This window comes from Capricornis sumatraensis, chromosome 2, assembly GCF_032405125.1.
Source record: "Capricornis sumatraensis isolate serow.1 chromosome 2, serow.2, whole genome shotgun sequence".
Classification (NCBI taxonomy): Eukaryota; Metazoa; Chordata; class Mammalia; order Artiodactyla; family Bovidae; genus Capricornis; species Capricornis sumatraensis.
In genome coordinates, this window is record NC_091070.1 from 182407538 (window position 1) to 182421225 (window position 13688).

Genomic DNA, 13688 nt, shown 5'->3' on the forward strand with positions numbered 1-13688 from the left:
GCCTGGAGTAGGATTAATTAATGTTCAATAAGTACTCCTCTCCATCTCATCGTTATCAAAGCTCAGTTCTGTTTGCTGGGCTGGACACCCTTGTTAAATGGTAACACTGGAAATCTCACCCCAGGTAAAGGCCCTGCCCCCTGGGATGGGGATTCCACCCTGTGTGGGGGAGGGGTGAAGAGCTGGGCTGCCTCTCTGGATCAGTCCATACAGCAAGGTGGCTTTGTGAGAAGTGCCTTCTAGACCACAAAATGCATTTCAAATATTTCGGTTATAGTTTATGTTTTTCCTATACTTTAAAGTCTAGAAAGAATATTATAGGCACAATCCTAGTTCCCACTTATTGGACAACCTACTGTGAATGAAACACCCTGCCCCAGCTTTTCACAGATCCACTGTTTATGTTCTCAGTGGCCTGCAAAGTTAGAACTAGGTTTCAAGCCCATTTTAAAGACAAGGAGAATGATATTCAAAGGTCATTCAAGGTTTCAAGTGAGATTCAAACTCAGGTCTGTTGGCTGCCAAAACTATGCTTTTAACTACTGAGTTACACTCAGGGGCTGAATGTAAACGTTCTAAGATGAATAAGATGCCAATGAGCTCAAGATCTCCTGCCAAATGCTGGTAATCCTGCTCTGAGATTCTGAGAGTTCTGCCTGTCCCCTCAACAGGCAGCGTGGCATCTCTGCACCCAGGACACAAGGCAGTCTTTGCTATTTAAGATCTCCTGAACACTCTCTTCCTTCCCCTTGTTCCAAGTTAACCATGTTGAGCTTAATTTATCCACCGCGGAAGGATTCAGGGTTTGGTTGACCCTGCTAAGATTTGAAATTACAGTTCTTGAGTCTAATTTTAAACCTAGCGCAGAGAACATTTTTTTCCTAACTAGGACATCCAAACAAAATACAATACCACCCTCCCCCTCTTAAAAAAAAAATCTGGTTTCTTTCTGAAATCAAAAGAGTGTTTTGTAAGGAAAAAACGACACCAAGACATGGTACCTTATTTTGCTTTAATATCCCAAAATACTTGTGTGAATGGGACTATGCTGCAAAATGAGAGAATCTGTAGACAAGTACGTCTCACTCTGAAGAAAGAACTGATTGGAGAGAAGGCACCAGAAACTGCGTTTTGCTGGATGGCATGTAAACATTAAATGAGGGAAAGGCTCACCAAGGAGAAAGGAATTCTCACTGTCACATCACGGGGCAGATCCTAAGGATGGACACTGGCCTCATAAACTGATGCTCAAGCTCCATCTTCCAGTGTAGTGTAAACTGGTGCTAAGGAGACAAACACCCACACAGCAGCAGTGCACGAGGGCACGAAAAGGAACTGACAGTAGTTTAAGCCCCTGGGATCTTTCTTTTCTCTTTCCCACATGGCTCTTGCAGGCATATCAATTGGCAGAGCCTTGGAACAGTACCATTTGTCAACAACTGGTTAGTGGAAAAACCAAATCCTAAAAAGCCTGGGTGAATACACTTTGTTTCTGTCTGTGCTCTTCAATCAGATGACTCGGAGGGCCTGGGGTGGAGGGACGTATCACATCTGGCCTGTCTTCTTAGGTGATGACAGTGGGTGCAGTGCGTCCCGTCTTTTCCTGGAGCTGGGACACCTTCAGGGCAATGGAAATAAGGGGGGCCAACATGACCTGAGGGAGACACAAAGAGAACAATCTTAGCCACCACTTTCTCTAGAGCAGATCCAGAGCTCCAGCCCTGACTTGGCCTCTGAGTTCCAAACCCTCATCTGTGCACTCTGATATCCCCAAGGCTCCTCAAACTCTCTAAGTCTAAAAACAAAGACATGGTTCTTTCCCCGCAAAGGAAACCTAGTTCCAGCATTCCCTATTTCAACAATGTGACACCACAGTCTATCATATTTAGCAAATAAACAATTAAGAGTTGATCTTGACACCTCCTTCTCTCATATTCCCATTGTTGAACCCCCAGCATTCTAAGCGACTAACCTTCTGTATCACCGAGTTTTCCCAATCCCAGTGCCAGAGCTCACTAAACCAAGTTCTCCCTTTTACCTGGAACAACGGCGCTTACACATCAGCTTCTGCATCGTCCAACTTGTTTCCCACACTCTACCCAAAACTATCGTTTCAAAACACAACAACATCACCACCCCCCCTACCTACTTCTCACTTGAAAAAAAAAAAAAGTGCAAGTCGCTCGGTCATGTCCGACTCTTTGCGACCCTGAGGACTGTAGCCTGCCAGGCTTCTCTGTCCACGGAATTCTCCAGGCAAGAGTACTGGAGTGGGTTGCCATTTCCTTCTCCAACTTCTCACTTAAGTTAAAAAAAAAAAAAAAAAAAAAGCATTCTGCTGTTGCTTAGATAAATATTTTTAATATGAAAAAAGAAAACTATGTATCTAGTTGAACTGCCCACTTTACAGATGAGGAAACTGATGCCCAAAGAAGTGAAGTGAGTTGACCTGGTGATTCAAGGGCAGAGCCAAGAGTAGTTCATGTTCTATTGCCCACTGTTGCTTTCCCTCACCTACATCTCCAACCCATTATACCTAGAAGAAAGTTGGAGAACCACTGCACAGGCTCACATACCACTTGCCACTCCCCTGGGGGCTCCAACAGCCCCAGTGAAGTGTTGAGGCTGAGTACCAGCAGCTCCAGAGTAGGGGAAGGCGAGTCCCCACCTGGTAAGAAGGTACCCCTGGGCATGCAGGCACCCTGCATCCTTCACTGTCCTCCCATTCCCTAAGGCCTACAGTTTAGATGAAACATCTTTCATTCATTCTTTGTATCTACCATGTGTCAGGTATTAAGACAGAGAAGCTCAACTTCCTTTCTTGCTCTTGCTCTGTTATTCTGTGGGTCGACAAGGCAGATACCACTGTCTTTGATTTTAGTTTTAGGGATGTCTCAACACCACAGGGATGTGGCAATAACGGAAACTGGTGCCTGGCCACTGGAAAATCTGAGAAAGTGAAGGATCCTTTCATTTCTCTCTTTTTGTAGTAAAAACAACTGTAAGAGCCACTTTTTCTCAAAAGCTAATCCCATATGTCAGCCACAATATTCTGAACTTTGCATTCATTGTCTCCTTAAATTCCTATAACATTGAGGTAAGTAGCATTCTGCCATTTTACAGACAAAGAAACCAAAGCTCAGAACATTAAAAAGACACCCCAAAGACAGACAGGTATTAAGTGGCAGGAACTGAATTTAAAACAAGATCTCTCTAATTCCAAAATGGATGCTCAAAAGCACTATGCCAGGGGTTTTCAAATGAGTTTCACCGGATTCTAATTAGGTGTTAGAAGGAAAAAGCTTTGTGGGAAAACAGGCGTGGCGAACACTATTTAAACAGGCGTCTGTACTGCAAGTCCACTCAGAGCTTCAAGGCACGGTGTGTGTTGTGAGCTGCCAAGGGGCTAACACACCTCTATACTTCCTAAACTGGTTTTGGCTCTGGAACTCTGGTTGGGGAGCAGCTCCTAAGACAAGGAACAAGGATGATGACTGTCCTCCAAGTCATTATCCCCGGCTCCCAGGGTCCCTCCTCACTCTGACATACTCCTGGAGACACTCTGGGTGGGGCTAGGAACCCAAAACACAAATTGCAAGTCCAAACACTCTCCCATAAAGACCTTTCTTTCTGGGTCATGAAACAGTCTCTCCCTCCCTAACCCCTACTCTGGCCTTCCCTACCCCCTACCCCAGCCCTTCCTACCCTGTTCAGTTCAGTTCAGTTGCTCAGTCGTATCCGACTCTTTGCGACCCCATGAATCACAGCACGCCAGGCCTCCCTGTCCATCACCAACTCTTGGAGTTCTCTCAGACTCACATCGATCGAGTCAGTGATGCCATCCAGCCATCTCATCCTCTGTCGTCCCCTTCTCCTCCTGCCCCTAATCCCTCTCAGCATCAGAGTCTTTTCCAATGAGTCAACTCTACGCATGAGGTGGCCAAAGTACTGGAGTTTCAGCTTTAGCAACATTCCTTCCAAAGAAATCCCAGGGTTGATCTCCTTCAGAATGGACTGGTTGGATCTCCTTGCAGTCCAAGGGACTCTCAAGAGTCTTCTCCAACACCACAGTTCAAAAGCATCAATTCTTCGGCACTCAGCCTTCTTCACAGTCCAACTCTCACATCCATACATGACTACTGGAAAAACCATAGCCTTGACTAGATGGACCTTAGTCGGCAAAGTAATGTCTCTGCTTTTGAATATGCTATCTAGGTTGATCATAACTTTTCTTCCAAGGAGTAAGTGTCTTTTAATTTCATGGCTGCAGTCACCATCTGCAGTGATTTGGGAGCCCAAAAAGATAAAGTCTGACACTGTTTCCACTGTTTCCCCATCTATTTCCCATGAAGTGATGGGACCGGATGCCATGATCTTCGTTTTCTGAATGTTGAGCTTTAAGCCAACTTTGTCACTCTCCTCTTTCACTTTCATCAAGAGGCTTTTTAGCTCCTCTTCATTTTCTGCCATAAGGGTAGTGTCATCTGCATATCTGAGGTTATTGATATTTCTCCCAGCAATCTTGATTCCAGCTTGTGTTTCTTCCAGTCCAGCATTTCTCATGATGTACTCTGCATATAAGTTAAATAGGCAGGGTGACAATATACAGCCTTGACGTACTGCTTTTCCTATTTGGAACCAGTCTGTTGTTCCATGTCCAGTTCTAACTGTTGCTTCCTGATCAGCATACAGATTTCTCAGGAGGCAGGTCAGGTGGTCTGCTATTCCCATCTCTCTCAGAATTTTCCACAGTTTATTGTGATCCACACAGTCAAAGGCTTTGGCATAGTCAATAAAGCAGAAATAGATGTTTTTCTGGAACTCTCTTGCTTTTTCCATGATCCAGCAGATGTTGGCAATTTGATCTCTGGTTCCTCTGCCTTTTCTAAAACCAGCTTGAACATCTGGAAGTTCACGGTTCACATATTGTTGAAGCCTGGCTTGGAGAATTTTGAGCATTACTTTACTAGCGTGTGAAATGAGTTCAATTGTGTGGTAGTTTGAGCATTCTTTGGCATTGCCTTTCTTTGGGATTGGGATGAAAACTGACCTTTTGCAGTCCTGTGGCCACTGCTGAGTTTTCCAAATTTGCTGGCATATTGAGTGCAGCACTTTCACAGCATCATCTTTCAGGATTTGAAATAGCTCCACTGGAATTCCATCACCTCCACTAGCTTTGTTCATAGTGATGCTTTCTAAGGCCCACTTGACTTCGCATTCCAAGATGTCTGGCTCTAGATGAGTGATCACATCGTGGTGATTATCTGGGTCGTGAAGATCTTTTTTGTATAGTTCTTCTGTGTATCCTTGCCACCTCTTCTTAATATCTTCTGCTTCTGTTAGGTCCATACCATTTCTGTCCTTTATTCTGTCCCTACCCTGTACCCTGGACCAAATCTGGAATCAATGTGTGTTCTTCAGGGAAGGTGACGAGACCTAGCCAAATGGCAAATAATCACTGACAGATCAGAGCACCAGACTGGGGCTGATTGAAAGGTTAATTCGCTTGAATCTGCCACTTACCAGGCATGTGAACTAACTATTGCTTAACCTTTCTGAGCCTGTTGCCTTATCTGTAGTAGGGATATTAATAGATAAGAATAAGAGATTTGAGAATGGAATGAGTATACCAATTTGGATAATGGCTTTTGAACAGAGCTTGACAAATATAAAATGCTCAGATAATTGTTAGCTATTTTTGTTTTCTGACGTACTGAAGGAGACATGAAGGAGAGAGAGCCGACCTGTTGGAGCATTTGAGAGATGAGCTGTGACGATGCAGGTGAAATGGAACCACTATCTCCCCCTCCAACAGGAAGAACCAGCCAGGGCTCAGGGCTCAGGCATTACCTGGGGGTCCTGGTAGATCTTGGCGAGATCCTTCTCGTAGCTGTCGATGTACAGTCGGATGGTGGCGCCCGCGCTCCCGGTGCCGCTCAGTCGAAAGATGATGCGAGAACCGTCTGCAAAAAGGAGCCGCAAGCCCTGGGAAAGATAACAGCGTTTGTTTGTTTTTTTCTCACCCCTAGAAGGGAGAGCGAAGGCTGGAAAATTTTGAGGGGTTCATTTAGAGATCTAACGTCATCCATATTTGATCAATCGTAGGATCTTGAGAAACAGCCTCAGTTGAGCCCCATGAGCCTGCCTTAGGTCAGCTTGTCACTACATCCAGCCAATGGAGGCTGGTTTATGGAGGAAAAGCATCTCCAGGGTCAGGTGGCAGACCGGATCCTGGGGAGGCTGGCTGACACAACACCAGCCTTCTCATCCCACTTCCCTGTGATTTATGGGCTAACCATTCCAGTTTGAAGATTAATAAATAAGTAAATAAGCTGTGGTAGATGAAGAGGGTGGGACGAATTGAAAGAGTCGCATGGAAACATATACATTACCATATGTAAAATTAGACAGCCAGTGGGAATTTGCTGTATGACGCAGGGAGCTCAAACCTGGTGCTCTGTGACAAACTAAAGGGGTGGGATGGAGTGGGAGGTGAGAGGGGGGTTTAAGAAGGAGTGGACATGTGTATACCTATGGATGGTTCACGTTAATGTATGGCAGAAACCAACACAACATTGTAAAGCAATTATCCTCCAACTAAAAAATAAATAAATTTATAAAGACAAACAAACAAACAAACAGCTGCTAGATACAGACAGTCAATGTCCAGATCAGGAGGAAAACAAGATCAGAATGGGCTGAAACCAGAGCAGATGAAGTTTCAAGTGGACCAGAGGATGGGCTCTTTGCAAAATCCTCATAGAGAGCCTCAAAAAGAGGTCAGGGAGCCAGGTGCCCCAAATAGTAGAGGCCAGCTATTCCAACCTACTGAGCAGGATCCAGTGGTCAGTCTCCACCAACACCTTGTGATGCAAAGGAGGGTCCACGTGGGTGCAATGCCAAGCCCAGTCTCTCTCTCTCCAGCCCTCTCTCTTCCCTCTCTGGCCACAACTCTTGTCCTCAATAATCTTGATTCAGGGGAAAAAGGATGGGGACTCTTGAGATAAGAAGGCTGGCTGAGACAGTTACTTGAAGACCCTTCAGTCTCGCTAAGTATGTCAGTTCTTCCACAGAAAGAAGTCTGTACGAAGCTGATGATCAACCAAAAGGAAAGATACTACCTCTCATCTACTATTTGTCACCCAATCCCATCCAGTGTTTCATCGTGCCACTCAGCAGTGAAGACGGCAGGTGAAAAACCCAGAGGACCTTCCCAGTTAGTCAATGTGGGAAAGACACAGTTAACATCCATTTACCATTTCTTGCTTTCTAGGCATATACCAGAGTTGGTCTCCTTCCCCGCAGCCTCAACCTGGAGCTTCTACGTTCTTTCCACTTGATTGTAGATGCTGTATCTACTTCAGAAGATTTTCCCTCCTCCCTGGTTTTTCTGCTTATAAATCATGGAGCTGCTGACTTCCTTAGAGTACAGAAAGCAGGGACTATGCCCACGCAGATGGCCCTCCTACGTACACCTCACTCCTGGTAGACGTGGGTTGCAGTGCAGAGTTGGGGGTTACTTCTCCTAAAGGTCTGCTCTCTCTTTGAAGGCTTGACCACAAAAACTTCTGCTCTGCTCTGCCGTGCCCTGGGCTCCACCCTCCCCTTTCCTACACCCCCACTCCAAGCCTCTCTTTTTCTAATTAGCTCAGACATCATTTACAATCATCTAGACTGGAACCAAAGTTCTCCCAGATGGTGAAAAGGCATAAGGAAAAAAAGCCACAGGGCCAACATTTTGAGAAACGGATACTCCAGGCACCAAGGGTCACTGTGGCCAGGCTCCACCCACCCATCCACTACCTGCTCTCCAAAGAGAGACTTCAAATAAATCCTGCAGCCCAGCTCCTTCAAAGCATGCTGGATGCCTTGAGAAGGACCAGGCCAAAAATCTGGATCAGAAAAAAAAGCTAATTGGAAAGCTATAGCAGAGTCTTATCTCCCTCTTAATCATCTCTGTTTCTATCTTAAAAAAAAATTTTTTTTTAATGTGGACCATTTTTAAAGTCTTTATTGAATTTGTTACAATATTGTTCCTGTTTTATGTTTTTTGGCCACGAGGCATGTGGGATCTTATTGAATCCGCATCCCTTGCATTGGAAGGTGAAGTCTCAACCACTGGACCACCAGGGAAGTCCCTCTGTTTCTAAATTCTGAGTCCATTCTGTGACAACAGCAACAGAACCGAAGGAGAGAGGAGCCTGGGCCCGGGTGTTTGTGAGAAGCCTGGAGAAGGGCTGACAAGCCCACACCCTGGGTGCCCAGCACCCAGCGAGAGAAGCCCTAACAACTCTGTCTCCATCTGGATACTGTCTCCATCCAGATATCTTCCGGGGTCTCCACTGTGATGCACACTGCTATGTTAGGGTCAGCTTCAAGTCATGTGCTACAGATGATAACAGCGAATGTTTCTAAGTTCACAAATGGTTTGTCTGGGTTTTTTCTTCTTTTTTAGAAATTAGAATAGATCACAGAAACATCTATAAAGAGGTCACTCTCATGCCATGCTGGCATTCTGCTACAGTCTCTTGAGAGAGAGGGAGGAGGTTGAGATTGAAGGCAGCAGCTCTGCATCTTTTTAAGATTTTAGGGCTCTCTTCTGCGCACACATTCGACGTGACCTCTTCCATAGAATTCTGGAGAATGTAAAAGTCCTTCTGGAGTCTAGACTCAGCATCCCAGAATGAGGGCATAGGGGTGAGCGTAGAATCAGGGCATAAACCACGTTACCTACAGGTACCTGTGCAAATCATATGTGACTCGGCAGAAAGTCACTTGAGAAAACAGGGCAGCAAAAGACAAATGACCAAGAAAACTTTTTCTTTTTTCTCTTGAGATTTCAGAGACCAAGCTCCAGGGACTCTCTCCCACGTACACATACATCTGTTCCTACCTGATTTCTTGAAATGCTTCCATCCACCGGATCGCTGTACTCAAAGTTATCAATTTTCTCCACGGTGTAAACTTTGTCACCCACTGGAAACTGTTTCCCCACGAAGGAGCGATCAGAAATCAGGGCCTCCAACTCCTTCATCATTTTGTTTGCGCCCTCGGCTTCCACCTCCTCATAATCATACCTGGGAGAAATCACAAAGTTGAGGCTGACTTCAAATCACACCAACGCATATCAGCACTTTTTGCATCATTTGTTTGGCCCTCCCCCCAAACAGCTAACTTCAGAAGAAGCTGGCAAAAATATGAGCGTGTCATTCTCTGGGGATGGAGCAGGCCAGGGATGAAAGGAAGTGTTTGGAAGGTTTCAGGAAAGGGTTAGGTGCTTCTGAATGAGCAGAAAACTCCCATTTGGGCTTTTCTACAGAATAAAGCTCTTAGCAGCTTCAAAGGCTTTTGAGAGATGCAATCTAACATTGAATCACCACCTCCAGCCGTAGAAACAAAAGCAGTGTTATCTCTAAAGAAGGCTGCATGAAGGCATGCGTGACTCAGGCACTGCTCTTCCAAGCAGCTGGAGCTTCTTTGGGATCCATGCTGGAAGGCTCCCAGGCTGGGACCTGCCTGAGGCTGCTGAGATGTTGGCTGAGGAGAGTTCCAGTCTCCACAGGAGCTTCCACGAGTAAGGCCAAGTTTTCACTGACCAAATGAAGGAGCCAAGCCCTAACTCATTCTTTTTTTAAGCCCTAACTGTTTACACCTGGAACGCCTCCCTCCTCTCAGTGAGAGTGGATTCTGATCCACAGTGTTCACCCCGACAGAGCAGCCTAGTGTGGATGCAAATAGGCCAAGAGAAAAATAAAAGCATATTACAAATGAAATGCTCTGACTGTTATTTTTCCTCCAAGAATTGTTCTTGACTTCTTTCTTGTGAGGTTAAAGATTCTTACAGGTGGCTTTCCTTGTCCTGGTGGCACACACCCACTTGAGAGAGTTATTTTTTAGAGGCTCAAGATAGCAGAGTCTATATTTATTTGCAATAGTGAAACAAATATATATATGTGCAAGATGACACCTCTGAGACATGAGAAACACCAGGGAATTAAGGCCAACTATTCTGGCTCCAGGATTCTATGAATCAAGGACAGCAGTCCCCTTAATCCTGAAGTCAGCTCTTTCCTCCAGTTAAAATGATAAACAGCACGAAATTACAACCAGGTGTTTGTGCTTTACATCTGTGACCTTTGGGTGTTTGAGGGAAATGTTCTATAAATCCTAGGCACAGAGGGGTATAATGGAAAGAATCTGGGCCCTGGAATCAGATAGAAGGAGCTATGAATTCAGCCTTTATTGGTTACTAACTGTGCAACTATGGGCAAGTTGCCTCATTTCTCAGAATCTCAGTTGCCTGATCGATAACTGTTTTGCGGCTGATGTGAAACAAGGCATGCAAAGAGCACTTTTGTTAAATGAATGGAGGGTAGAATGGAATCTTAACCAACCATAGATTCAGGTTCTAAGGACTTTGTTTGTAATACTTGGTTAGCAGTTATTTAAGATTAACAAAAATATGTTGATAGTTTTTAGATGGAGGCTTCTAACTGATTCAAGAGTGACCCTCTCTTTGAACAAACTGTTCTAGTCTTAGTCCATTCTATCTACTGTTCACTTGTTAACTCATTTATCTATTCAAAGCATATTTATACAATGTCACTATGAATTAAGTGTTTGGTGATACCATGGAGCACAAAAAGAGACATGATCCTGCCTTCGTGATCCTCTGGGCTCTAGAGAGTTCATGACTGCTGTTCTGAATTACCAGATTTTTCTGGTTCTTAGAAAGTAGAGATACTTGCTGTATTTGCCAGGGCTACTGTGTGGCAGATATTACTTACACCTTCCACCAAAGAATAACTTGAGGGAGGAAGATAGCAATGAACTTGTCCAAAGTTGAGAAAAGTTTTCTGATTAAGGAGACCAAGTTGCTTAAGGGTGAATTCTTTCTCGACTATCCAAAGATCATGGACCATTGAATCTGTGATATAGTTTTTAAATTCTCTAGTCTCAACTCACCTATTTTTACAGAGATGGGAACTGAAGTTCAAAGAAATTATATCTTTACATTTATTACAGATAAGTAATTTATCTAATATCCTTGCTCTCATATTTCTTTTCCATAATTAGAATAGTGAGATCCAGGGGGAAACATCTGTTATTTTTACACTTACTAGGGGAAAGGCAAATTGAAATTAGTGAAAAGCACACTGGAAAAAATGCTAATGCATCTTAGAAATAGAAATATGTATGGTAAAGAAGACTTACTAACTATTCTAAGTATTTTGTCCATTGAGAAGCCCCAGTGCCTGGCAGAAAGTAGGTACACGGTCAGTATTTATTGAATCAATGAATGAAGCATTGACAACTACACAGCCTGTGGGGACCTATTTTAATGAGTCAGAAAAGTTGATTTACTAAACATAATTGTTTCCATAATTTCAGAAAAAGTTTCCATATTTTCAGTGTCTCAGAGTTCATAAAACACTTTCAGGCTCATATTTCATTTAATCCATTCAAAAGCTAGACTACTATTTCCATCTCTATAAATGAGAAAACTCAGTACAGAAAGAGGTGAAATGACTTCCCAATCTACTCGGGGGCAGAAATAAAATTCTAATCCATTTTTCTGAATCCAAATCCAATGCTATTATCATGCCCATCTGATAGGTACATTTAAAAGGCTGACAAAACATTCATTCTTTTGAATAAGTTAACTAAAAATTTTAAGCCTTGTTCTTTATAGCTAACATAAAAGTTGACTTCATCTCAACCCCAACTGAATTGTTTTAAAAATCCCCAATAGATTTAAAGATCCCCAATAGACAGAAGTGAATGAACTGAGGTTTTATTAACACTTAAGACAGGAAAGAATTTGTAGGCATGAGATTTCTCTCTGCCCACTTCCCCGTACCACCTCTGTTCCTGGCCAGGCTGTGGCTTACCTGGTGAAGAAATTCCGCCCATACTTTTGCCAGTGATCTTTAAGAATGTCCTCCACACTCTGTTTGCGGGTGGCTAGGATGGAGAGCCAAGCAAGGACAGCCCAGAGACCATCTTTCTCACGGATGTGGTCAGAACCTGGTGGGGGACAGCAAGCAGCTGTGAGAAGTGTGACTTCCCTAAAATACTTGAGAATAAACTCAGTGGTAAACATGATCCAACCAAAAGTCATAAAATTTTACTGAGAAACCTGAACACACAGAAGGAACCACTTATTGAATAAAGCCACATACTACTGAAAAAAAGCTGATGCTTTTCTAAGTCATTTAGAAGTTTAAGGCAAATGCCAATAAAAATGTCAGTGGAATAACTTGGCAGAATGTGATCTATCAATTATGAAGTATGAATTTGAGGGCGGGAAAAACAAAAGAACATGACCATTGTGAATTTTTAATAATTAAAATAATTAATTATTGTTCATGCAACAAAAGAGAGCACCTGGAAAGAGACTCAAACACATATGAGACCTGAACAAATGATAAAGATGTCACTTCAATGCTGTAAGAAAGAATGGATTACTTTTTAAGTAGTATTCGTATAACTAGTTAAACAGTTGGGAAAAAATCAGTTTTTTCCCTATAAAATACCATGCCCAAAAGAATTCCAGATGAATTATACATTAAACACCATGCCAAAAAGAATTCCAGATGAATTATACATTCAAATATAAAAACTGAAAACCTTTAAATCCTAGGATATATACATATCCTATACACACAGACACACATATACAATTGTTTTTAATCTTAGAGACGGCAAACATATATAAATTCAAAATTCATGAAGGAAAAAGTCTTTCTAGTTGTCTACTTGAAAATTAGCATTTCTATCAGCAAAACTACTATGGATAAAATTAAAAGGCCATTGCCCAACTAAAAAAAAATTTAAACATTTACAAATAAACTAGATGTTTAAAGCAATATAGAAAAAGCTCTTATATATTAATAAGGAAAAAGCAAAGGCTCAACAGAAATATAGGCCACAAGAATATAAATAGGAAATTCATCAAAAAAATGAATACAGATACCTGATTAATATAATATTTATATATATATAATATAATATTATTTTTAAGAAGACAAATTTAAGTTAAAGCCATGATAAGAAATTGCTACTTGTTTGACAAATGGCCACAGATTTATAAATGAGAACACCTACTATTAGGGAAGGTATAAGGAAAATGGGATTCCAACATGCTGTTTCTGGGAGGGTTACAGTCCTTCTAGAGAGCAATTTGGCAAAAAGTATGAAAGCCTTAAAAATTGACCTGCTTGTGGATCCAGGAACTCCAGTTCTAGGACATCTTTCTTTAACCAAAAAGGATTTAGTTAAACAAACCATGGCACATCTGTCTCTTGCTGAGGTCCTTGCTAAAATCTTGACTGAAAATAACAAAGTAGCTCATTTGGATGTACTTATATGCATGGAGAGGTCTTGCCAGGTGGCACAGGGGTAAAGAATCTGCCTGCCAATGCAGGAAAAACAAGAGACGTGGGTTCAATTCCTGGGTCAAGAAGATACCGTGGAGGAGGAAATGGCAACCTGCTCCAGTATTCTTGACTGGCGAATCCTATGGACAAAGGAGCCTGGTGGGCTACAGCCATGGGGTCGTAAGAGTCTGACATGACTGAGCAACTGAGCACACACACACACACACACACACACACACACACACACACACACACACACTTATGCATGGAGCCCCTTTCCCAAGAATCTGATCTGGAACAGAACTCTAA

At 42.9% G+C, this 13688-nt stretch overlaps 1 protein-coding gene across 2 annotated transcripts in view; it reads right to left on the reverse strand.

Moving 5' to 3' along the window:
* Positions 1–998: 998 nt before the first annotated feature.
* The window catches only part of PGM1 (phosphoglucomutase 1), a 67058-nt gene continuing 54368 nt past the window's right edge, over positions 999–13688 (reverse strand). For both annotated transcript variants that reach the window (XM_068966613.1, XM_068966612.1), the window contains exons 8-11: positions 11892–12027; positions 8894–9077; positions 5851–5985; positions 999–1654 (exon numbers count right to left, since the gene is read on the reverse strand). In XM_068966613.1, the coding sequence (XP_068822714.1) occupies positions 1565–1654; positions 5851–5985; positions 8894–9077; positions 11892–12027 (545 nt within the window). In that variant the 3' untranslated portion in view covers positions 999–1564. The remainder of the gene's footprint in view (positions 1655–5850; positions 5986–8893; positions 9078–11891; positions 12028–13688) is intronic.